The 23101-nt window shown below is 43.9% G+C and overlaps 2 protein-coding genes across 4 annotated transcripts; one reads left to right on the top strand and one right to left on the bottom strand.

The window, feature by feature from the left end:
• Positions 1-775: 775 nt before the first annotated feature.
• Positions 776-4971, top strand: LOC136450078 (cytokinin riboside 5'-monophosphate phosphoribohydrolase LOG). 2 transcript variants are annotated; one of them, XM_066450353.1, is made up of 7 exons: positions 776-1193; positions 1787-1884; positions 2519-2549; positions 3146-3245; positions 3356-3426; positions 4199-4342; positions 4425-4971. In XM_066450353.1, exons 1-7 carry the CDS (start codon positions 999-1001, stop codon positions 4614-4616), a joined length of 831 nt encoding a protein of 276 aa, XP_066306450.1. In that variant the 5' UTR covers positions 776-998; the 3' UTR covers positions 4617-4971. The 2 variants fall into 2 exon arrangements, with proteins under 2 accessions (XP_066306450.1, XP_066306451.1); XM_066450354.1 differs by having other exon boundaries at positions 777-1193; positions 4465-4971.
• A 2085-nt stretch (positions 4972-7056) lies between these two features.
• LOC136452352 (uncharacterized) lies at positions 7057-10994 on the bottom strand. 2 transcript variants are annotated; one of them, XM_066452971.1, is made up of 10 exons: positions 10712-10994; positions 10554-10615; positions 10322-10465; positions 10004-10114; positions 9725-9920; positions 8656-8714; positions 8499-8551; positions 8207-8429; positions 7623-7731; positions 7057-7535 (listed from the first exon to the last, which is right to left on the bottom strand). In XM_066452971.1, exons 1-10 carry the CDS (start codon positions 10992-10994, stop codon positions 7273-7275), a joined length of 1503 nt encoding a protein of 500 aa, XP_066309068.1. In that variant the 3' UTR covers positions 7057-7272. The 2 variants fall into 2 exon arrangements, with proteins under 2 accessions (XP_066309068.1, XP_066309069.1); XM_066452972.1 differs by having other exon boundaries at positions 8207-8432; positions 10554-10637; positions 10712-10907.
• Positions 10995-23101: the final 12107 nt, after the last annotated feature.

Below are 23101 nucleotides of genomic sequence, written 5' to 3'. Positions count from 1 at the left end.
ACCCTTGTTGCATGCATCTGGCCTGGGCAAATGCAGCCTGGCTGCCTGGAGCTGGCCTGGCTGGGCTGGGAAGGGTACCAAACACGCCCATAGCCTCGCTCAAAATCCTCACTCGGTAAGATAACGAAGTGCCAAGTAAAGAAACCAAACACACCCTTAAATATTAAGTACTAGAATTTGTGTCAGTCAAAAATTTTCAAGTTTGACTAACTTTATAGCAAAGAGTAGCAACATCTATGACATAAATGACCATATTATGAAAAATATATTTTATGGTACATCTACGACACTAGTTTGATATCATAAATCTTGATATTTTTTTTATAAATTTGGTCAAAGTTTAAATTTTTTGACTTAAGACAAGCTGAAAATCTATTTATTCAGGAATAGAGATAATAATTCTTACATTTAAATAATCCTTTCAGACTAGCACTACGAAATTTAAAGTTGATACACAATCAGCTCTTCCGACAAAGCTCTAAACTTGACCAAGACCAAAATTTTCACTTTACACTCAGGTGAATAAAGACAGGAGGATCTCCTCAAAAGAAAAGGATAAATTGACAGAGAAAACAAGCATGGATTTTAGCAGCAGAAAGTAGAAACCATCCTTCTCTGTCCTCCCTCTCTAGTAGAAAACAAAAGGCGAGAAAGCCCCTAGCACCACAGGTGGGGCCCTGGCAGCCCCAGCAATGTTGGACCCACCAACCCAGGCCTGGAGGCCCCTCCCGTTCAACCTCCCAAGCTCACTATAAATTGACGCGTTCTCCCACGCCATCCGGCTCAAGCTCAGGCCGAGGCAGCAGCAGCCAGCATCGCAATCCCAGTCGTCGGAGCACTCGCAATTTCCCGTGTACAGCTGCCTACCCTCACCTCCCGCTACACCCACGCGCCCACCTACCCAAAAGAACCGCGCGGCCTCCTTCCGCGGCGCCACCACCTCGTCGGACTAGCACAAGCACATCGATCGGCGGCTAACCCCCAGCACCGCGGCGGCGATGGCAATGGACGCGGCTGTGGCCGAGAAGAGCGGCGGCAGAGCCGGAGCGACCGGGGTCGCGGCTGCCGCGCAGGCAGGGATGAACGGCGGCGAGAGGCGGTCCCGATTCCAGCGCATCTGCGTGTACTGCGGCAGCGCCAAGGGCCGGAAGGCCAGCTACCAGGACGCCGCCGTCGAGCTCGGCAAGGAGCTGGTACGTCACGCTGCCCCTCCACCCTCTCCCTCACCTAAAAAAATCCCGCCTTTACGGTCAAAAAATCCAATCTTTTCGTGGGGGTGAATCACCGCCGCCCGGTCTGGTCCCAGATCAAAATCCCGCGCCTTGTTGCTGCCATCTTGTTTGCTTCGCTCCACTCGATTGCGCCTCTGCGGCAGGCCGGACGCGTGTGCTGCTGCTGCGGCGATAACTGCGGCCGTGGCGCACGCCGCGCGTCCCGTCCTTGGGTGATCATGCACCCGCGCTCTGCACGGCTCACGGCTGGGACGCGGCGAGCCTTGCTCGGCTGCTCGCCATCGGGGGAGCCGAAAGGCGCCGCGAGTCTTTGCCGTTTTGGGCGGTGGTCTCGTAGTTGAACGGTCGTCCTCGTCCCAGACGATAATAATGAAATGGATGGTGCTGGGCTGCGGCGCGCGGTGACCTCATTTGCCTCCGCGGATGAACAATCTTTGCTTGCTTGGCGCACCAAAATCCAAATTCTGTAGCAAAAATATCGTTTTTTGTTTTTTTCTGCATTTCTACATGTTTTCGCTATTGATGAGTGAATTGCTCGATTTTCCTGGTGCCAGGTGGAGAGGGGCATAGACCTGGTCTACGGGGGAGGTTCCATCGGCCTCATGGGGCTGGTCTCTCATGCAGTTCATGATGGAGGGCGCCATGTGATTGGGTGAGCATCCTAACCCCTTCCTTCCCTCTCTATCTCTAGACTAGACAAGTTGTGCTGCTGCCTGCTGTGTGCGTGCCAGCCGCTCGCTCTCCTTGATGAGAAGCGCTCCTGCTCCTGCTCCTGGTCCTGGTTGGCTGCTGCTGCTGTGAGTGCATGCTTCCTGTGCCTTCTTGCACCAAAATGGTAGCTTTTGATTGCCACAGCCGTGGCTCTGCCCCCCGGGTATGCCGTTGAGACGTGAGTCTCTTGCTGCATCATTTCAGCAGGAGCCACTTTGAATTTAACTGGGTTGGGCTTCATCACAGGGGTGGAACGGAAATGCCTTTTGGCCTGGTTTTCCAAAAGGCCACTCTGCTGCATGCTCCAAATGTGTATCGAATTGCAAGTTGCAACATTAAAGGGGGCTAATGCTCTCTTCTCTTCTCCTGTTTGCCTTAATAATTGTGCAGTTCCTAGTCTGCTTCTCTCTAGAGGGCCTGAGGCTCTTGCTGTGGCGTGCCTAGCCTGAGCTAGCCCTGGCTTCCCAGTTTCCTGCAATGGGAAAGGCCATGGTCTGGTGTTTTCACCTGCTCGACTGCTTATGCTACAAATAAACTGACGTGCCTTTCTGTTTCCCCTCTTTTCTTGACTGCAGGGTCATCCCAAAATCCTTGATGCCCAGAGAGGTGAGCCTCTTCTACGTCCTGGAGACTTTGCATGCATTGATTGCTGCTGCTGTTCACTGCTGCTGTCTTTGGAATGCATGTCTGGCTGCCTTCGTGATGCCTGTAGTCGCACGGCTTGCATCTGAGTGAACAATAAGTAGACACCAAGCACCAATAAATAACAAGGGGACCCTTTGTGTAGGGAGACATGATGCATTTATATCGATCATATGAATCTAATGCTCCTTACCAAAAAAAACATCGTGTGCTGTACTTCAATAGGATTCAGGCTTTATGATTTTACCGGTCTGCTACTGTACTGATCTTGCTTGCTATCAAGTTTTTACTGCATTGCATTGCATGTTGTGTGATTGTCTTGTGTTCTTTACTTGTTGCAATGCACTTGTACTTTCTTATGCTGAAAGTAGATTTGGTCCTGGTCCGCCCTTGACTAGTGCTTCTATGTGCAACTAGGCAGTTCTATTTTGTAATAGTTTAAGATAAGAAGGATGAGGTCATGTGGTACTGCATTTCTAATTTCAGTAGAGCATTTTTAAGTATCCATCTTTAAAAGGGCGTAAGATTGATGCTTATATTCTTAATTTCTTCTTCGGCAGGTAACTGGTGAGCCTGTTGGGGAAGTAAGGGCGGTCTCCGGCATGCATGAGAGGAAGGCTGAGATGGCTCGCTTTGCTGACGCCTTCATAGCATTGCCTGGTATGGCTGGTTTATTCAGTACAGTACTGGTACACAACAGTTTTCTTGCGGATTTGATTGATGGTCATAGGATTCCAAATTTGACACGCTCTCTTGGCGTTACATTACAGGCGGCTATGGAACTCTGGAAGAGCTGCTTGAGGTCATCACCTGGGCGCAACTAGGAATCCATAAGAAGCCGGTAACAACTCATCCTGATACCTTGTTGGATCCAAAACCAAAACTTACTCCCAATTAAGCGGCATGTGCGGCACAGAATTCTTTCTGTCCTAGCAATTCTGTAATAATCCACTAGTTTATCACAAAGTCGTTAGACTAGAGATACTGCGATCTTTTTCTGCAAACGACTTACCTTGATCATGGCTTCGTGGCGCATGGTGTGCCCATGTGATAGCTGGGGTTTTGGATGGCCAGAGGCAAACCATTGCATTATTAGTCTAGTTTATTTAGTTCGCTTAATGCCCACAGGTGTTTTAATTGGAACTTAGTTGGGGGAGCATGAGATCCGCGCCGCTTTGTCCACTTAATACCTCATGAATATTTTGACGAAACTGACAGAGAGATTCTGGTGGATCTTGTACTGGTCAAACTTCTCATTTCAAAGGGAATGTGCAGTTGGCAACCTCTCTAAACAATTGCTCCGCATTGGTGAGCCGCCCACAAATGATAGACAGATGAAAGATTTCAACAATCGATCCCCATTGTTATCGACTTTACTTAGTCAGCTGTTTTACTATTATTGGAGCCTGATGGCCCCACCGAATTGCTAAAATATGCTGCAGTATTATATTAACAGGATTATTGGCCCTACGCGAATCCTATCTGCGAGGAATAGGCTGCAATCATCACTAGCTTGGAATTTGATAACCTGCTAATCTGTGCATGTTAGCTTCTTTTCTCACTCTCTATATAGTCGTGTGTCTAATTAACCGAGTGTAAATATTCACCTGCAGGTTGGGCTTCTGAACGTGGATGGGTTCTACGACCCGTTGCTATCCTTCATCGACATGGCTGTGAACGAAGGGTTCATCAAGGAGGACGCTCGGTGCATCATCATCTCAGCTCCTACGGCGAAGGAGCTTGTTCTGAAGCTTGAGGTGAGATTCCGATTCCTAAGTGATTGCTCTCCAAGTAGGGGATGCCTATTTTGACTGACCGATCGAACCATTTGATTGACAGTTTCTCACACTCACGCCTTGCGCACGTGTGATTCTCGCAGGAGTATGTTCCGGAGTACGAGGTCGGTTTGGTGTGGGAGGATCAGATGCCGGCTGCTGCCGCTGCGCACGGGTTCGCCCCGGAGCTGGAGCCCGGGATCGCCTCCTCCTGATCATCAGGACGTCGGCTGGCCTACCCCTAACCAGATTCTGACCGACGGCCGGCCCAAAGTAGTAGGCATCTTCTATCTAGTATAATAATCTAACAAAGAAGATTGGGACGTTGTCTAGCTCTAGCTCAGATCAGCCTGTCAATTTGTTCTTTTGGGATGGATGACAGTGTCTACTTAGTAGCATCATTAGCCGCAGTGCAGTGCAGTGGATCTCTGTGTCTGTCATTGCTGCTCTCTTTTGGTTTTTGCTCCTAGAAGTAGTAGGAAGGATGGAAGGCATGGTATGTATATTCCCCCGGTATGTGGCGATTGATAGTTTCGCTCGCAGCCTCGCATGTGTGATGGATCATGGAGAAACAAAACTAGTGCAATGCAAGCGATTCATTTCTAATTTAACCAGAGTCTGATGCTGTGCTTGTGCCGCTGTGTGTGTAGACAAGGCTTGCTCTTGTTGGCCTTTTGGGCTTTTTATTTACTGGGTGCTGGGTGGGGTTTGCGGTTCCGTCGTCGCTGTCCGGGGCGGGCGACGGATGGGATTGGAATCCGCCCGTGCGTCCGGCGGGCGCGGGGCTGTCGGCAGCGCCGCGGGGGGCAGCAGGACAGCCGGTGGGTCTCGCGGCGGCGACCGGAGTGGCGCCTGTTGCGAGCTTTCGGTTGGTGCTCTTTTCTCTCTGCAGAGGAAAGCGAGCGAGCTTTGACGTTGGTGATCAGGTGTTCCCCGACACTAGGGAGGTAGCCATCGAGACAGAAAATCATGACGACTTTGCATCTCGTCAAGTGGGCCCGGACATCTTTGTGACAATCAGCAGAGTTAGTTAGGGCGGGTACTTTAGGTAAGTGAGGGTGGGATCGAATCCCATCACACACATGTAGCGTACGGATCTCATTTCTTTTCTTGCCGATCCCGTTGCTTGCGAGTATGACGCACGCACACGCGCAGTGAGTGTTGCAGCAGAATATCACTGTTGCACCACACACCACACGGGACTGCCCGACCGAGTGCTGCTCTGATGGTATATACAAAGCGTGCTATAGCCCGTGAATCTATTGATAATAAGTGGTAAACACGTGAGTTCACGGGAGTCGTCCATGTCACATCGAACGTTCGATGTCAATTAAAAGGACTAAACATGAGTTAGTTATAAAACTAATTACATAATCCATGACTAATTCACGAGAACGAATTTATTAAACATAATTAATCCATGTTTACCATAAGTTCACTGTAGTACCATATTCGCTAATCGTGGACTAATTAGGCCTAATAGATCCGTCTCACGAATTAGTCACGGCTTATGCAATGAGTTATGTAATTAGTCTATATTTAATACTTCTAATTAGTGTCTAAACATCACATTTAATCACGAGGCGCCATCTTCGCAGGAATCGATGTCATCAATTATCATTAGTCTTCTCGTGGATGTGAAAGCGAAGGAAAGGAAAGGAAAGGAAAGAATGCAGCAGTTTCCTCGAGGGGGCCACAGCCACAGCGTCACACGTGTGTTTGTTTAGGAGGCGAACAAGAACAATGCTATGCTTCACCCAAGTCTTGACGTTCAGCATAGAATAACATTCCAGTGACGACGGCTCGCTTGATGCTCTTTCTTTCCGGCCGTGGACGGTTTCAGGCCGTTTTCTGGTCCCGTTTCCCCTCCGCTTACCGCCCCGTTTGCTTGGCTTATAAGCCGTATTTTTTCAGTCAACGAATAATATTTTTCTTTCACAACAAATCAGTCAACCGTACTTTTAACCAAGCGAACAGGGCGTTCATTCATCTGCATATGGTTTTGTCAAATAATTACTGCGTCTCTTCCCATCTTACCGACGACAGGACAGGACAGGCTCCATGTATTGTAGACGGATTCATTCCGACACCTGCATGTATTACCGGCTGCCCAGTGATTCGTCGGTAATAGACGACCGGTAGACTATGCAAGTTTTCCAATCAAAGTCTACCAGTATTTTCTTTTCTTTTCTTTCTCTTTCTTTGGTTCTGTTTTACGGTTGCTTTGGTACCACCGTGTCAAAGAGTATGCGTAGTTGGTATCGGATAAATACTTAATTGACCGGAAATTGGCATGCTTTGAAGTGATCAGTATATGCATTTTTGACTAGATGACTTGAGCTGGTAGCTTACTTGCTTGATATTTGCATTGACGCATGCCTAATGCTTTACTTTACCCAATTCAAATGATCATACAAGGTAAGCTAAGCTGCCGCGTTGCACGGGTAAGGTAAAAGGGTCAATGCTAATCTATTGTCCCCTTGGAGACCAGCCGGGAAAGGGCAACAGCAAAGGTCCGAAACCGATGCCATCATCATGCAGTATACTACCATCTAAACAGGCTGACCCTGCAGGGTGCGGGCCAACAAATGCACGACACGACACGCTTCTTTCTCAAGGCTGCTCACATTTTGAATGATAGCAGACGCTGACATACAGAAGCACATTTTGACAAGAGAGGGACATTGTAATGGCAAAATGTCAACACAATTATGAATGGCTTCAGGCGAGTAGGTACAACACATCTTCATTACCTCACCAAAGAAAGTAGCGTACATTGTCATGAGGCCATGTTTTGCGTGTATAGGAGAAAGCAGAGCAAAATTGTCCCTGCCTGGTTTGATCATCAAAATCCCTCAACAATGCTATAGGAGTTACAACACTTATTTGTCGCTACTCTTATGCCTGAGTTTTCACTCAAATGGAATGGGCGTGCCCTGCTTTTTGTTGACAATGGCCATGGCCAAGTACCTGGTGCCCATTCCAAATGGTGTCTGGTCCTCAGGGCCTTCCCAGAATGGGGCTTCCCCGTCTCCAACTAGTCGCCAGTAGCCCGTTCGCAATGATTCGGCCTGCTCCTCGGTGCAATTCTGCAGGAGAGCTTCTACCCTGAAGTTGATGCCAAGAGAACCCAAGAACTGGGATTGAGTCATTGGCCCATGGACTGAGATGTCATCTGCACAAGTTATGAGGTAATCTCATGTAAGAACTGGTAATGTTACCAACAAAACTATAGCCACGAGTTAATAACGCCAGTGCAGACCTGAAGCTTCCTCAGCAGAGTGCTTGATTGAAGCAAAATCAACATAGGCACTCAAATCAGCAGAGCCAGGATCATCTAATATGTCGACAAACTTGTGTTTACGGATTGCCTGCATTTATTATAGTTTACTTAGTGCCCAACACATTCATCCAGGACAATAGCTATTTGCTATCATACAAGATATGTCAACAAAAAAAAAAATCCATAAGGCTAGCTCTCTGTGTGTCGAATAATGCATAAGATCAGGACCTTGAATTTAGGTATTACTGTTTTGCGGTCTAAAAGAAGCAGCGTTTATGAATCAAAAGTCCCCAAAGCACAACTTTGAGCACTTACTAATGCCCTATATTTACACAATCTAGTAAAATCACAATATTGTCTTGAAATATCATTTTCCATGTACCCACAGTAAGTATTGTAAAGTATTCAGAACATCAGCAATTTTTTTTTTGATCGTGAGAGCATGTGCCTACGAAATCAACAAAGACTAGCTACTAGGCTTCAAGAATTTATGTTACAGTAGTACTAAACAGGCAACATTTTGAGTTTACTTTAGATACAGTGAAGTGATTTAAAATCCAAACCTGGAGACTATCAGATACTATTCCGTTTTTTCCATAGTCAATAATAAGAGCACCTCCGCCATCCGAACTAATTCTATCTGCAATTTGTTCAGTAAGCTCCATCGCTTTGGGGCAGACTTCAATATGCTCAATCTTCTCAAGCTCCTCAGAGCTAGCCCAACCACAACGCTTGGCGAGGTAAATTAAAGAGGGTGTGGGATGGGGAGATAGAACAAACCGAAACCTGCTGCAAAGTAAGCATTACACATTTCCTTACGGTTAAAAGTACATAAATGTAACTTGTAAAGCTTACGAGGAATCTTCTGCAAGATCCACCATCTTTTCGCACCAGCCACGTGATGCTTTCTGCAAAAAGAGAGAGAAGGATTGTTCAGCGCAATGACTATAAACTCAGTTGGTGAATGGATAAGCACAACAAGAACTTGTGGTAATTAATCATGGGAACAAACCTGAAACTGATGGATCGGTAAGGCATCATAGAATTCATGTGCAATGATTATGGTTGGTGCTGCATATAAGATAGTTACAAATATGAGAAACATAAAAGCCCCCAATCAAGAAGTTTAAAAGAAACAAAGTTGACACTTGACAAAAGGCAAATGTACGAACTTAAACAGTTTCAAAATGGAAAACTGTCTGCTACTTGATACAAAGGGCTTAGACCATCAGCGGTTGAACAATTATTCATATTCCATGCATGAAGTAACTAAACTAGTTGATCAGCAATGGCAAGGTAGATACTTTAGGCCAGTGATAAGGTGTACCAACACTTGCATTCAAATCTCAATTTTGCCTTTACCTACGACTACAAGAGTGGGTTAAGTTTACTCCCATCAAAACTGAATTTGTTAACAGTAAGTTGAGGCAAATAGCTGTTATTGTTGGTAGTCCTTAGAAAAGTAAACCGCAGTTTCATAAACCAATACTGCTGCTCCTTGTCATATATGACGGCAGATTCCATACCCCAATAAAATAGGTGTGGGTGTCCGGGCATGTTTGAATTACTCCCTCCGTTCCCAAACTAAATCAATTCCTAGAATTCATGCAAGTCAAACTATCTTAAGTTTGACTAAGTTTATAGGAAACAGTAATAACATGTATGACATAAAATAAGCACATTATGAAAATATATTCTATGGTATATATAATGATACTAATTTGATATCATAAATCTTGACAAATTTTTCTAGAAATTCGGTCAGAGTTTAAAAGTTTGACTTAAGACAACTCTAGAAATCTATTTATTCAGGGACAGAGAGAGTACCTACCTGGGATTTTTCATATTAACTATAGCTAGGGAATTGACTGACTCTGATTAAATAAGCAGATCCTAAAATTGTCACTAATCTCATTTGGTAAATGGCCTCGAATTTTTCACCCAATATACCATTAAGATGAATGGTGTAAAAGTCAATTATACAAGTGTTTATGACAATACCAACTTCTATAGAGATCATTAATTCAAATCCAAAAGGTTGAAGGTGAAAGATCCAATTCAAAATGAAAAGAGCCTCATACATCCTGAGGGAACCTGTTCGAGGGAGGCATGCCAACAAACGGGGGCTCCACAAAGCTTGCTAACTGTTCTCTTGCCATCATCAACATGTTCATCTTCACATTTCAGAGTATTATACTGGAGTTTCTGCAATGTGGGGCTGCACTCGACTAAGTTAATGCTGAGTGCCTTGGTGAAGTTAACAAACTTTGCTGAGCCCTGTTGAAATAAGGCAACCATTAAGAAGTAAGAACAACACAATGAAACTTCAATACATGATAGACGCTAGCAATAAAACATACCCTAAGTAAATCAGCCAAGAGTGTTCCTCGTCCTGGGCCAAGCTCGATCAGATCCACCTTCGCTGGCTTTCCCATTTGCTCCCAGAGGCACATTGCCCATACACCAATCATCTGTACCATAGCAGCACAGTCCATCCATGAATCTCATTAATTCCTTTTTGGTTTGGAAAAAAAAAACAGCACAGCTTATGCTTGCAACATTATTACCTGAACACACAGTTCATTACTGGATCGTGATTAAGTAACTAAATACAGCACAGTGCAATGTTCTTCACAATAGTGCTGACAAAGCAATTGATTAGTGAGCACCAGTTTTACCTCTCCAAACATCTGGCTGACCTCCGGCGAGGTGATGAAATCCCCTGATTCCCCAAACACATCACGGTTGATATAGAATCCTGACTGTGGGTTCGTCAGCACCTCCTCCATGTATTCGGCTATGCTGATTGGCCCACTCCGAAACTAACGCCACCACAATCACATCGAAATGGGCAATTAACATTTCCCCAATGCGAGCAACAGAGACTAACATAGAAACAGAAGCTGGCACCTTTATGATGCTCTTGATGTGCTTGACGAGCTCGGAGTCCGACGACGACTCGTGCGAGTGCTCTGCCGCATTTTGACACAACACCTACTATCAGATAATCAGAAACCCCAAACCCAGACACCAGTGCTCGTGAAAGAGAAGAGGCGGACGGAGCGGACCTGGAGGGTTGTAGAGGCCGGAGCGGTCGACGGAGATGCTGAGAAGAGCGCCTGCATCACCGTTGGAAATCTTGGGGAGCTCTCTGTCCTCCGCCTCCTCGTCTTGGCCGGCAGCTGAAGACGAAGAAGGCGGCGAGGAAGAGGTGGTCGGGGCAGACAAGAAGCGGGCGTGGAGGAAGGGGGCGATGGGAGGAGGGAGGCGCCGGTGAGTCGTGTTTCCGCAGCCACCGCCCAAGACGCGAGGGGCGAGGCGGCGGAGGAGGGCGGCGGAGCCACGAAGCATCTCGACGGCGACGAGAGAGAGAGAGAGAGAGAGAGAGAGAGAATTGAATGTGTGAACGGATTGGGCCGGAGCGGGAGGAGAAGGATGCGTGGGTTTCGCTAGGGCCAGTTCCACGGTCCAATTGGCCTGGCCCAGAGAGAATTTGCACATCGAGGGTTTTAAGATTCTCAGCTGCAGTAAAAATTGAGCTTGAACGTGCTAAGAGCATACCCTAATTTTTTTTTTGCGATTACACATTACAACGCATGCACGCACACTTACTCGTATAAACGCACGCACACAAATCTTACCCCTATGAATATATAAATCCTCAAAAAATATTATGTAGCAAAAAACATATAATTAGTTTCGACCAATGTATCTTGAATTCATATGAAAATTTAGGAAGATTAACTAAGTCAATCGGAGTTTGATGTGTCAGATACGAATTTTAGAAGGTGGGTTATTTGTTTAACTAAAAATGGAACGTGGGCTTCAAATCTGGAGCAAGTCTGAAATTATTGGGTAGACTTGGGAGTTGGGACACAACCAGAGCCGGCCAGCTTCGCCGGGAAAAGAGGAGAGAGCAGGCCTAGACGGATTTTATCAGGAGTATCCGGGAAGGGAGCATGGACACTTATTGACATATTGTTCAGGAAATTAGAGCTAGATCATGCGAGTTCATTTTTGTTGAGTTTGTTCACGAAGGGAGGCAATCAAATTTTGATGCCCATGTCTTAGCAAGAAGTAGTGTCTATGATGAACTTTGTAGACATGTTTGGTTTACATCTCTGTCGAATGGCGTTTGCACTTCTTATGGAGCTTGAAATGATCTAACAATGCCTAGAGGGAGGAGGGGGTGAATAGGCGTATCTAAAAATTAACTGCAAATGTTAAGTTCAAATTTGTCAGTCAATGTCGGAAGTCCCGATGTTTGGATCGGAACTCCCGACGTCGTCAGAAGTTCCGGCACAAACGTCAGCAGTCCCGACGCCTACGTGAACTACAAAAGCAGTGCCAAATTTAACCTTGCGGATAAATAATCTTACAACCCCACTTCCTAGTGGTTTGGTGAAGATGTTGGGTCACTCCCTTGACGTCGTAATGCCTCCAAACCATAGATTGAGTCCAAACCCTAAAATGAAGTTTGGGAGAGAAAGAGACAAACAAATACAAGTAATCTCTAGCAATCACAACAACAAGCACACGAGACATAAGGATTTATCTTGAGGTTTAGCAACCCCATAAAGGAGCTCCTACGTCCTCGTTGTTGAGCTGACCACCAAGGTCGGAGTCTCTTCCACCTCCTTGCCTCTCTCAAAGCGACCACAAAGATCACTTGAGCTTTCCACTAAGAAATCAAAGGGTAATACAAACTTTCCAAGGCTCTTCCACAAGATGGAAGCTCTTGAGCAACGCCTAGCTAACTAGGGGCAAAGCCCCAAGAGTAATAGATGCAAAATTAACTGGCTTGACAAAGAAATCAAGTGCTCAAGCTTGCCAAAGTGATTCTCTCACTTAATCCACTCTCCTTTCACTCAAAACCCTAAGGGAATCGAAGATTGGAGCAAAGGAGGGAGGAAAGGGGTGCCTTTCTTGCTTGGGGGCTATTGGGACGAAGTTAGGTCAGCTGTGGATGAGTCCGTAACGGTTAGAAGTGAAGAGAGGGGTATTTATACTCTTAGTAGAAATCTAACCGTTCAGATCTACGTCGGAAGTTCCGACACAGATCTCGGGACTTCTGACGTAAACATAAAGCACTGTTCACACAGGGTTAGAAGTCCGCGCGTGCAAGTCAATGTCGAAACTCCTGACAAACGTCGGGACTTCCGACGTGCGCAGTTAGTCAACCAGTAAAGCTCCAGGTGTCGGGACTTCCGACAAGGTCTAGGAGTTTCGATGGTCGAAACTTCTGATGTATGTCGAGATTTTTGACGTGCGCAGACAGCCTGCCAGCAGAACCACCGATGTTGGGACTCCTGGCTTGGGTCGGGACTTCCGACTGTCGGGAGTTTTGACTCATGTCGAAACTTCCAATGTCCACAGTCATAGAAAAATATTCTATGTGTTTGTAGAGTGCTAGAGTGTCTCTCTTTTGATTTTATTTATATGCTTGAGCACTCTATCTTTTTCAGACCAACTAAGTTTGTATCCCTCTTTATAGTGCGATGGATCCTAAACTCAAAAACAAAAATAAAACCTTTGGAGAGCGTTTTGAGTTCGTTCGCTTTTACAACTTCAAGAATTGAGGGATACCATTTCATCTTTATCAACTCTTTGAATCTTTCATAGGACTAATAGCTACAACATATTTCATTAAGATCATATTAGTCCCTAATTTGGATGTCCTCAATACACCAAAACCCACATAGGGGGCAAATACACTTTCAATCTCTCCCTTTTTGGTAATTGATGACAACCAACTTAGGCTTTTATAAGAATAAAAGAATTTAAAGCTTCTGAATCCCAAAATTTATGAAGAGCTCCCCCTTGATGTATGCATAAATTTGAATTTCAATTAGAATCATCTATACATGATTTGCATACATCAAGACAAAAGCTCCCCCAAAATTTTGCAATTCGTGGGGTGCAACAAGTGTGTGTGAACAAATAGATATCCGTGAAAAGAAATGCAATATGACATGTTATTTCACACAACAAGTAAAAAAGAGTATGATGGCCAAGATTTCAAAGTGAAAAACTCGAAGCAACACATGGCCATCCAAAAACCATTCACCATCACAAGTATAGACAAGTACAAGTGAGTAAGTTAGATAAATAACCATTACTTGTCCTACAATCATTCATCACAAACATATATATAAAGTTGTCCATCACAAGCTAGCCACCACACGGAATAGTTCACACAAGATAAAGGTTTTTAAGTCTCAAAACAAAATGACCAATAACTAACTTATTACAAGATATCAAAGCCTAACACTCCCCCTTTGTCAACAAGTGCCAAAAGGGGTAGGCCGCATGACAACCAACTACTCATCCTCATAGTCATCATCCTCATCTTGGTCACCGTCCTCACCACCATCGTTGTCTTCATCATCCTCCTCCTCTATGTATTCCTCATCTTCTTCCATCGCCTTGCCCTTGCCATGAGGGCGAGAAGTCGCATCATCTTCGTATGGCGCATAAGCCTCATCATATAAAGCCAATGGATCACGGGGAGGCACAAACGGCGGTGGAGGAGAAGACACAAACCCTATGTGCTGTTCCAACTGGTAGAGCCTCTCTTGCATATCATGCTCACATTGAGCACTAGCACAACACTGTCCAAACATGTATGTCATGAGGAACTTGAATTTGCTTGGCTTCTTACCCGAGGAGGAAGAGAGGGGCTTGACACTAGAAGAGCGAGCAGCAGCAGCAGGTGGTGAAGCACCATGGTGAGAGCGAGAACCTGAGACACCTTTCCCTTTTGCTTTGGCTATAGCACCTTTCTCCCTCAGTTCTCTTGCAGCAGAGATGGATGTCTTGTTGGAAATCTTTAGGAGATTATGCTAAGTGTCTATGGGGAACCGAATGCCGGACACTTGCTCAATGACATGCATAATGTATGCTGCATAGGGAAGATGCTTCACCGGATCCTTAGTAGCATCATGTATCTTGTTCCAAAAGTATCTGCTGATGGAAAATTTCTAAAACTCATCTCCAAATCGCTGAAGCACCTTCTAAGAATCATCACGAAGGAAGGTGGAGTCACCTCGCTTTAGATATAAGATCTGTCTCAGAATGTTATTAAGAACATAGTAATATGGCTTCAGATATACTGTCTATCCATCAGCTGTATATCCATCAAGGTACATGTGTTGGTACTCCTCTAAAGCTACGTCGTCATACTTAGTCAACTTAGGTGTAGTGCAGTCAGTGTGACTCAAACCAAGAAGGTGAGAGAAAGTGATGAAGTCCACCTTTAATGCTTGCCTTTAGTGGTCCAATGAATAAAGTCAACAACACCGGTAGGGTCTCTCATGATGATAGGAAGCATAAAACTGATAGATGAGCTCATTGTTCCAATGCTTCCTAAACTTTAGCAAGTACGACAACCCCATTGAGTGTATATCATGAACCAGCTGCTCTAGCTCGGGCTCCTTGTACTTACCAAGAGAGTATGCATCAATGCACTTCATCCAAAGGACCGATGGCTCCCTCTTCTTCAAAAACTTCAGATAGAGAATGGAATCATAGAAGTCATAATGGAATGGGTGCCAAAAATGATACTCAAGCTGTAGATCCTTCTCATCCTCAGCATAAAGGTTTCTTCCCCTCATGGACCTGATGTCCTTAACCCGGTGACGGTAGTCCACTAGTAGAGGAGGAGTCCAACCACCAGTAGGATTATGAGCCATGGTGGGCTCCCGCATGATTGGCGAAACACCCAGGAAGGGAATGAGCTGAGAGACGAAGCCTGGGCCACGAGTCGGGGTGTGAGTCGGTGGAGCAGCAATGGTGCGGCCGGCACACTCAAGAGCTTCTTCTTCGGCATCAACAATCGAAACATCCCCAACAAAGGTAGGAGCAGGAGGAGGAGCGGCAGCTGATGATCCTTGATCGTCACGGTGATAGGCACAGGAACCACCAGTAGTAGCACGGGGACCTCCAGCACCAGCACGGGGATATGCCGCTTTGGTGTGGCTAGACGGCTTGGGGATAGTGGCACAATCTTGGTTCTTCTTGGATTGCTTCTCCTTATGATGCGAGGGACTGCCACCATCCATGACTGCGAAGAACATGAAGTGGAACTAAGAAATAATACAATGAGACACGAATGAACATTGATAATTGAAGAAACATGAATGGAGTGGTCACCCTAGGGTCGGGAGTCCTGGCCATAGTCAGGACTTCCTACAGCCAGGAGTTCTAGCCTTTGAAAGGTCCTAATGGCTAGAGGGAGGGATGAATAGCCTAATAAAATTTTCTACAACAACACTTAACAAAAAGGTTAGACAATTATGAGGCGAAGCAAGTGTTGCGCTAGCCTACTCAAAATGCAAGCCATCTATCACAATTCTAGTTTAGATAGTATCTATTCACACAATAGCTATGACACTACCCTATGTTAATGTGCTCTCAAAGGCTAACTAAAGAGCCACACCAACCAAGCAAGCAAGCTCTCACAACTAGCTACACTAAAGAGCTTGACAACTAGTTTGCGGTAATGTAAAGAGAGTGATCAAGGAGGTTATACCTCCGTGTAGATAAAGGAACCAATCAATCACAAGGATGAATAACAATGAAGACCAATCACCTCAGAATCAATGATGAACACAATGATTTTTACCGAGGTTCACTTGCTTGCCGGCAAGCTAGTCCTCATTGTGGCGATACACTCACTTGGAGGTTCACACGCTAATTGGCTTCACACGCCAAACCCTCAATAGGGTGCCACACAACCAGCAAAAGATGAGGATCACACAAGCCACGAGCAATCCACTAGAGTACCTTTTGGCTCTTCACCGGAGGAAGGTCAAGAACCCCTCACAATCACCATGATCGGAGCCAGAGATAATCACCAACCTCTGCTCGACGATCCTCGCTGCTTCAAGCCATCTAGGTGGCGGCAACCACCAAGAGTAACAAGCGAAATCCACAGCGAAACACGAACACCAAGTGCCTCTAGATGCAATCACTCAAGCAATGCACTTGGATTCACTCCCAATCTCACAAAGATGATGAATCAATGATGGAGATGAGTGGGAGGGCTTTGGCTAAGCTCACAAGGTTGCTATATTAATGAAAATTGCCAAAGGTGTGAGCTTCAGCCGACCATGGGGCTTAAATAGAAGCCCCCATAAAATAGAGCCATTGTACCCCTTCACTGGGCACAACGCGGACTAACCGGACGCTCTGGTCATGTTGACCAGACGCTGGACCTCAGTGTCCGGTCGCCCGACGACAGCCACGTGTCCTGACTTCAATGGTAACTTAAGTTGACCGGACACTATGCTATAACTAACCAGATGCTGAGCTATCAGCGTCCGATTATTTCTAGTAAGGTTTTAGAAACGCCTTTTGCCCACCGGACGCGTCCGGTCAAGCACGACTGGACCCTGCCATCGTTCGGTCAGAGACCCTAGCCTCTGAGCGCTATCCGACAATAGGATCGGACACACCTCGCCAGCGTCCAATCAGTCCATGACCCAGCGTCTGGTCAATTGACCGACACCGGCGTCTATGCTGCCACACTTGACTGGATGCGCTGGTCCTTCTGAGACCAGCGTCCGGTCACTTAGTGACCAGCAAGACTAACTTCTTTTCACCTCTAACTTCTTCACCCTTGCTCAAATGTGCCAACCACCAAGCGTATCACCTTGTGCACATGTGTTAGCATATTTTCACAAATATTTTCAAGGGTGTTAGCATTCCACTAGATCCTAAATGAATATGCAATGAGTTAGAACATCTAGTGGCACTTTGATAACCGCATTTCGATACGAGTTTCACCCCTCTTAATAGTACGGCTATCAAACCTAAATGTGATCACACTCTCTAAGTGTCTTGATCACTAAAACAAAATAGCTCCTATGGTTTATACCTTTGCCTTGAGCTTTTTGTTTTTCTCTTTCTTCTTTCAAAGTCCAAGCACTTGATCAACACCATGGTATCATCATCATCATGCTATGATCTTCATTTGCTTCATCACTTGGAATGTGCTACCTATCTCATGATCACTTGATAAACTAGGTTAACACTTAGGGTTTCATCAATTCACCAAAACCAAACTAGAGCTTTCAATCTCCTCCTTTTTGGTAATTGATAACAACCCTTATACAAAGATATGAAATAAAATTCAATTGAATCCATGTTGCTTGCCTAAGCATATTTACCATGTGTAAAAGGATATAGACAAGTTTCATGAACCCCAAATGGTAGCAATTGCTCCCCCTACATATGTGCTAAGAGTTTGGATTGTAGCTTGCACATATGCTTAGATAGGAAATATATGAGTCAATGTCTACCAAATGATGCTAAGGTATAAAAGATGGACCTTTAAAGCGTGATACCAATCGGAGTGCATCATTATACCATCCTTAGCATCATGATTAGCTTAATACCACTTGGAGATACTTGGAAATGAAATCATTAGATATCCTATGCATGCTGTTTTTCATTTTATCATTCAAACCTACAACTAGAATACACCACACAAGCATGGATATTGAAATTTAAAACTTATGCCATGCAAGCAAACATATGAAATGCACATTCAAATGCACCATACAAGTTCATGAGCTTGCTCCCCCTACTTGTGTGTTAAAAAATTTCAATTGATCCCTTTCCTTTTATCATATCTCTCCTCTTATGTCAAGTTCTCCCCCTATCACTTGTATCTTTATTTCTCTTCCCCTTTGTGTTGTCTTTTCACTTATTTTTGTGCACTATCTCTCCCCCTTTATCACTTATGTCTTTGTCTCACTTACATCTTTATTTCTCTCCCCCTTTGTCATCAATGACCACAAAGGCTTTAAAATATAGATAGTACCACTTGTAGGGTCGAGATTATCAATGTCAATCAATGGGGTGAGGATCATTTTGATTTTCGAATTTGGTCTAATCTAGATCATTTACCAACAATATTTAACTCGGTTTGATCCAAGTAACAAGCTTCTTCACACCTCTAAATGAGGGTTATCTTGTACCATGTTGAGTTAAACACTAAGATTTCATTTTCTAGATCAAAACACTAGGTTTACAAGCCCATAAACATGTCATATGCTATCACTAGATCAAGTCAAGCATAGAAGCAATAGTGATACCATATAAACATCAAAATAATTTGATTTTCATGAATGAGCCTAATAAAATGGAAAGATGACTAGATGCACTAAACATGTCCTTAGCTAGGATGTATGTCATGCCAATCAACTTTTACCTTGGATTGCTCGAAGGAGAGGCATACCATATAAGTGGGGGGGGGGGGGTGCATCAACACAAATTTGAGGAATCCAATATGTTTAACTCATTCCTTAGTTTGCAAAACCTTTTCTCATCCAATGGCTTGGTGAATATATCGGCAAGTTGATTTTTGGTGCCTACACTCTCAATGCAAATATCCCCTTTTTGTTGGTGATCTCTTATAAAATGGTGGCGGACATCAATATGCTTTGTTCTTGCATGTTGAACCGGATTGTTGGTTAACTTGATTGCACTCTCATTGTCACACAGCAATGGCACCTTCTTGAACTTGATTCCAAAATCACTCAAAGTGGCCTTCATCCAAAGTATTTGTGCAAAACAACTACCAACGGATATGTATTCTGCTTTGGCGGTTGATAATACAATACTATTTTGCTTCTTTGATGATCATGAGACAAGTGATCTTCCCAACAATTGACATGTGCCCGATGTACTCTTTCTTTCGACCTTACATCCCACATAATCCGAGTCGGAGTAACCAACTAGCTCAAACTTTGCTCCTTTGGGATACCATAAACCAACATTTGGTGTATGCTTCAAGTACCTCAATATTCTCTTTGTAGCCTTCAAATGACTTTCTCTTGGTGAGGCTTGAAATCTTGCACACATGCACACACTAAACATGACATCCGGCCTTGATATGGTCACATAGAGTAGGCTTCCAATCATAGACCGATACAACTTTTGATCCACCATGTTTCCACTTGCATTACTATCCAAGTTGCCATTGGTTCCCATTGGTGTGCTAATGACTTTACTATCACTCATGCCAAACTTCTTGATCATGTCCTTGATATACTTGCCTTGACTTACAAATGTACCATTCTTCAATTGCTTGATTTGAAGACCAAGGAAGTAACTTAACTCTCCAATCATGGACATCTCAAATTCATTAGCCATCATCTTTCCAAACTCATCACAAAAGTCTTGATTTGTTGATCCAAATATGATATCATCAACATAGATTTGCAACACAAACAAATCTTTTCCAATCTTCTTGATGAAGAGAGTGGTGTCAACCTTGCCCATCATGAACCCTTTAGAGAGTAGGAAGTCCCTCAATCTCTCATACCATGCTCTAGGTGCTTGCTTCAAGCCATACAATGCCTTCTTCAACTTGTATACATGGTTGGGCTTCTTGTCATCTTCAAAACTGGGAGGTTGCTCAACATATACTTCTTCATTGATGTAACCATTGAGAAATGCACTCTTGACATCCATTTGATAGAGCTTGATGTTGTGGGCACAAGCATAGGCTAGCAAGATTCTAATTGCTTCCAATCTAGCAACCGGGGCATATGTTTCTCCAAAATCAAGACCTTCAACTTGTGTATACCCTTGTGCTACCAATCTTGCTTTATTCCTTACTACTATCCCATCTTGATCTTGCTTGTTTCTAAAGACCCATTTGGTTCCAATCATATTGTGTCCCTTTGGTCTTTCTACCAACTCCCATACTTGATTTCTTGTGAAGCTATTCAATTCTTCATGTATAGCATTCACCGAATCAACATCCTTTAATGCTTCATCTATCTTCTTTGGTTCAATGGATGACACAAATGAGAAGTGTTCACAAAATGATGCCAATCTTGATCTTGTTTGCACACCTCTAGAAATATCACCAATGATAATGTCCAATGGATGATCCCTTGTAACATTGGTTGGTTGGAGGATTGGAACTTGATTGCTTGCACTTGCTTGATCATTGGGTTGAGATGATGTACTGGCTAATTGATCTTATTCATTATCATGAGATCCACTTGCACTAACTTGATTTGTATCATCTTGCACATTTGAGTTAGAGAGCACTTGCACTTGATCATCTTCATCATCATTCACTTGCCTAGGCCTTAATTCACCAATATCCATATTCTTCATGGCATTTGAAAGTTGAATGCCTCTAACATCTTCCAAGTTCTCATTCTCTACTTGTGAACCCTTGGTTTCATCAAATTCAACATCATGAACTTCCTCAAGAGTACCACTATCCAAATTCCAAACTCTATATGCTTTGCTTGTAGTGGAATAACCAAGTAGGAATCCTTCATCACATTTCTTGTCAAACTTGCCCAATCTCAGTGCCTTTTTCAAGATATAGCATTTGCAACCAAAGACCAGAAAATATGCAATGTTGGGCTTTCTACCATTCAAGAGCTCATATGGTGTCTTCTCTTTCAATCAGTGACAATAGAGGCGGTTGCTATAATAGCAAGCCATGTTGATAGCTTTGGCCTAAAAAATGACTCACATTGTACTCACTAAGCATAGACCTTGCCATATCAATGAGTGTTCTATTCTTCCTCTCAACAAGGCTATTTGATTGAGGTGTGTACTTGGCCGAGAATTGATGTCTAATTCCAAATTCATCACATAACTCATCAATTCTAGTGTTCTTGAACTCACTACCATTGTCACTTCTAACTCTCTTGATGGTTGTTTCAAACTCATTGTGAATGCCTTTGACAAATGATTTGAATGTTGCAAACATATCACTTTTGTCCACTAGAAAGAATACCCATGTGTATCTAGTATAGTCATTCACTATCACAAAGCCATATTTGTTACCACCGATACTGGTGTATTGTGTTGGCCCAAACAAATCCATGTGCAATAACTCAAATGCTTTACTAGTGCTCATCATGCTTTTCTTAGGGATGGGTGTTTCCAACTTGTTTGCTGGCTTGACAAGAGCTACAAAGTTTATCCTTCTCAAACACAACATCTTTCAAGCCTCTAACCAAGTCATGCTTAACCAATCTATTCAATTGTTTCATTCCAACATGACCAAGCCTTCTATGCCATAACCAACCCATGCTAGACTTAGTGAACAAGCATATAGATAATTTAGCTTCACTAGCATTGAAATCAACCAAGTATAGATTCTCATATCTAAAGCCTTTGAAGATCAAATTAGAGCCATCTACACTTATGATCTCTACATCATCTACCCCAAATATGCATTTAAATCCAAGATCACACAATTGAGCCACGGATAGCAAATTGAAGTTCAAGCTCTCTACTAGCAACACATTGGATATGCTCATGTCATTGGATATTGCAATCTTACCAAGCCCTTTGACCTTGTCTTTGCCATTATCACCAAATGTGATACTATCATAACCATCATTGTCATTAGGTGTTGATTGAGTTGAATATTCTTGCATCACCGGTCATGTGTTGAGTGCACCCACTATCAAGAACCCAATGCCTTTCTCCAGCTTTGTAATTGACCTACAAAAGAAGATCAATTCCTTTTAGGTACCCAAACTTGCTTGGGTCCTTGAAGGTTAGTCACTAAGCTCTTTGGTACCCAAATAGCTTTCTTCTTTGAGCCCATCCATGGTTTACCAATGAACTTAGCCTTCACACCATTTATACCCTTAGTAAGCATATAGCATGAATCAAGCTTTATGAAGGATACATTAGCTTGTGATTTCTTGTTCATGCATTTTTGCTCTACGTGACCAACTTGCTTGCAACTAGTGCAAAACTGACCATTGTTCTTCACAAAACTAGTCTTGTGAGGAGCAAAGGACCACCTTGCCTTTCTTGGGGGTATAGTCCAATCCCTCTTTGTAGAGAGAATGCTCTTTTGCTACCCAAGCACATAAGCAAGCGGTCCTCACTACCATAAGCCTTAGCCAAGGTGTGAGTGAGCTTATTGACCTCCTTCTTGAGGTTCTCATTCTCAACCACTAGTGAGGCATCACAAGTGAGTCCATCACTACTAGATGAGGTAGAAGTGGAAGTGCTACAAGAAGGGTTAGTGGGAGCAACAATAATAGGCATAGATAATGATTCATCAATTATATCACAAGTTAAGCCTACATTGTAAGTTTCAACACGCTTCTTTTTATTTTGCTCATCAAGCAAAGAGGAATGAGCCTTTTCAAGCTTTTTGTAAGCTTTGTCAAGCTTCTCATTGGCTTCCTCTAGCCTCTCATGAGATGTATTGAGCTCATCAAAGGCTTGCTTAAGGGCTATTAGTTCCTTACATAAGCTTTTGCATTCCCTCCTCTTGATGTCAAAGTATTCTTTAGCATCTTCTATCATATCAAATAATTCATGTTTAGTAGGTTTATCATTATCACTATCACTATCATTTTCATTTTCATGTTCATTTTCACCATCATGTTCTTCATTACTTTCATCATCATAAGATTGTACCTTAGTGGCCTTAGCCATGAAGCATGATGAAG

This window comes from Miscanthus floridulus, chromosome 5 (assembly GCF_019320115.1).
Source record: "Miscanthus floridulus cultivar M001 chromosome 5, ASM1932011v1, whole genome shotgun sequence".
Lineage (NCBI taxonomy): Eukaryota > Viridiplantae > Streptophyta > Magnoliopsida > Poales > Poaceae > Miscanthus > Miscanthus floridulus.
The sequence above is the reverse complement of the archived record's forward strand: the minus strand, read 5'-3'. Positions and strand labels throughout refer to the sequence as shown.

Coding starts and splice junctions, on each gene's coding strand:
- LOC136450078 (XM_066450353.1), top strand. CDS start 999: ATGGCAATGGACGCGGCTGTGGCCGAGAAGAGCGGCGGCAGAGCCGGA. Junction 3,246..3,355: donor CGCCTTCATAGCATTGCCTG/GTATGGCTGGTT, acceptor GTTACATTACAG/GCGGCTATGGAACTCTGGAA. Junction 4,343..4,424: donor AGCTTGTTCTGAAGCTTGAG/GTGAGATTCCGA, acceptor TTTGATTGACAG/TTTCTCACACTCACGCCTTG.
- LOC136452352 (XM_066452971.1), bottom strand. CDS start 10,994: ATGCTTCGTGGCTCCGCCGCCCTCCTCCGCCGCCTCGCCCCTCGCGTC. Junction 10,616..10,711: donor CGGCCTCTACAACCCTCCAG/GTCCGCTCCGTC, acceptor AAAATGCGGCAG/AGCACTCGCACGAGTCGTCG. Junction 9,921..10,003: donor TCTTGGCTGATTTACTTAGG/GTATGTTTTATT, acceptor TTATTTCAACAG/GGCTCAGCAAAGTTTGTTAA.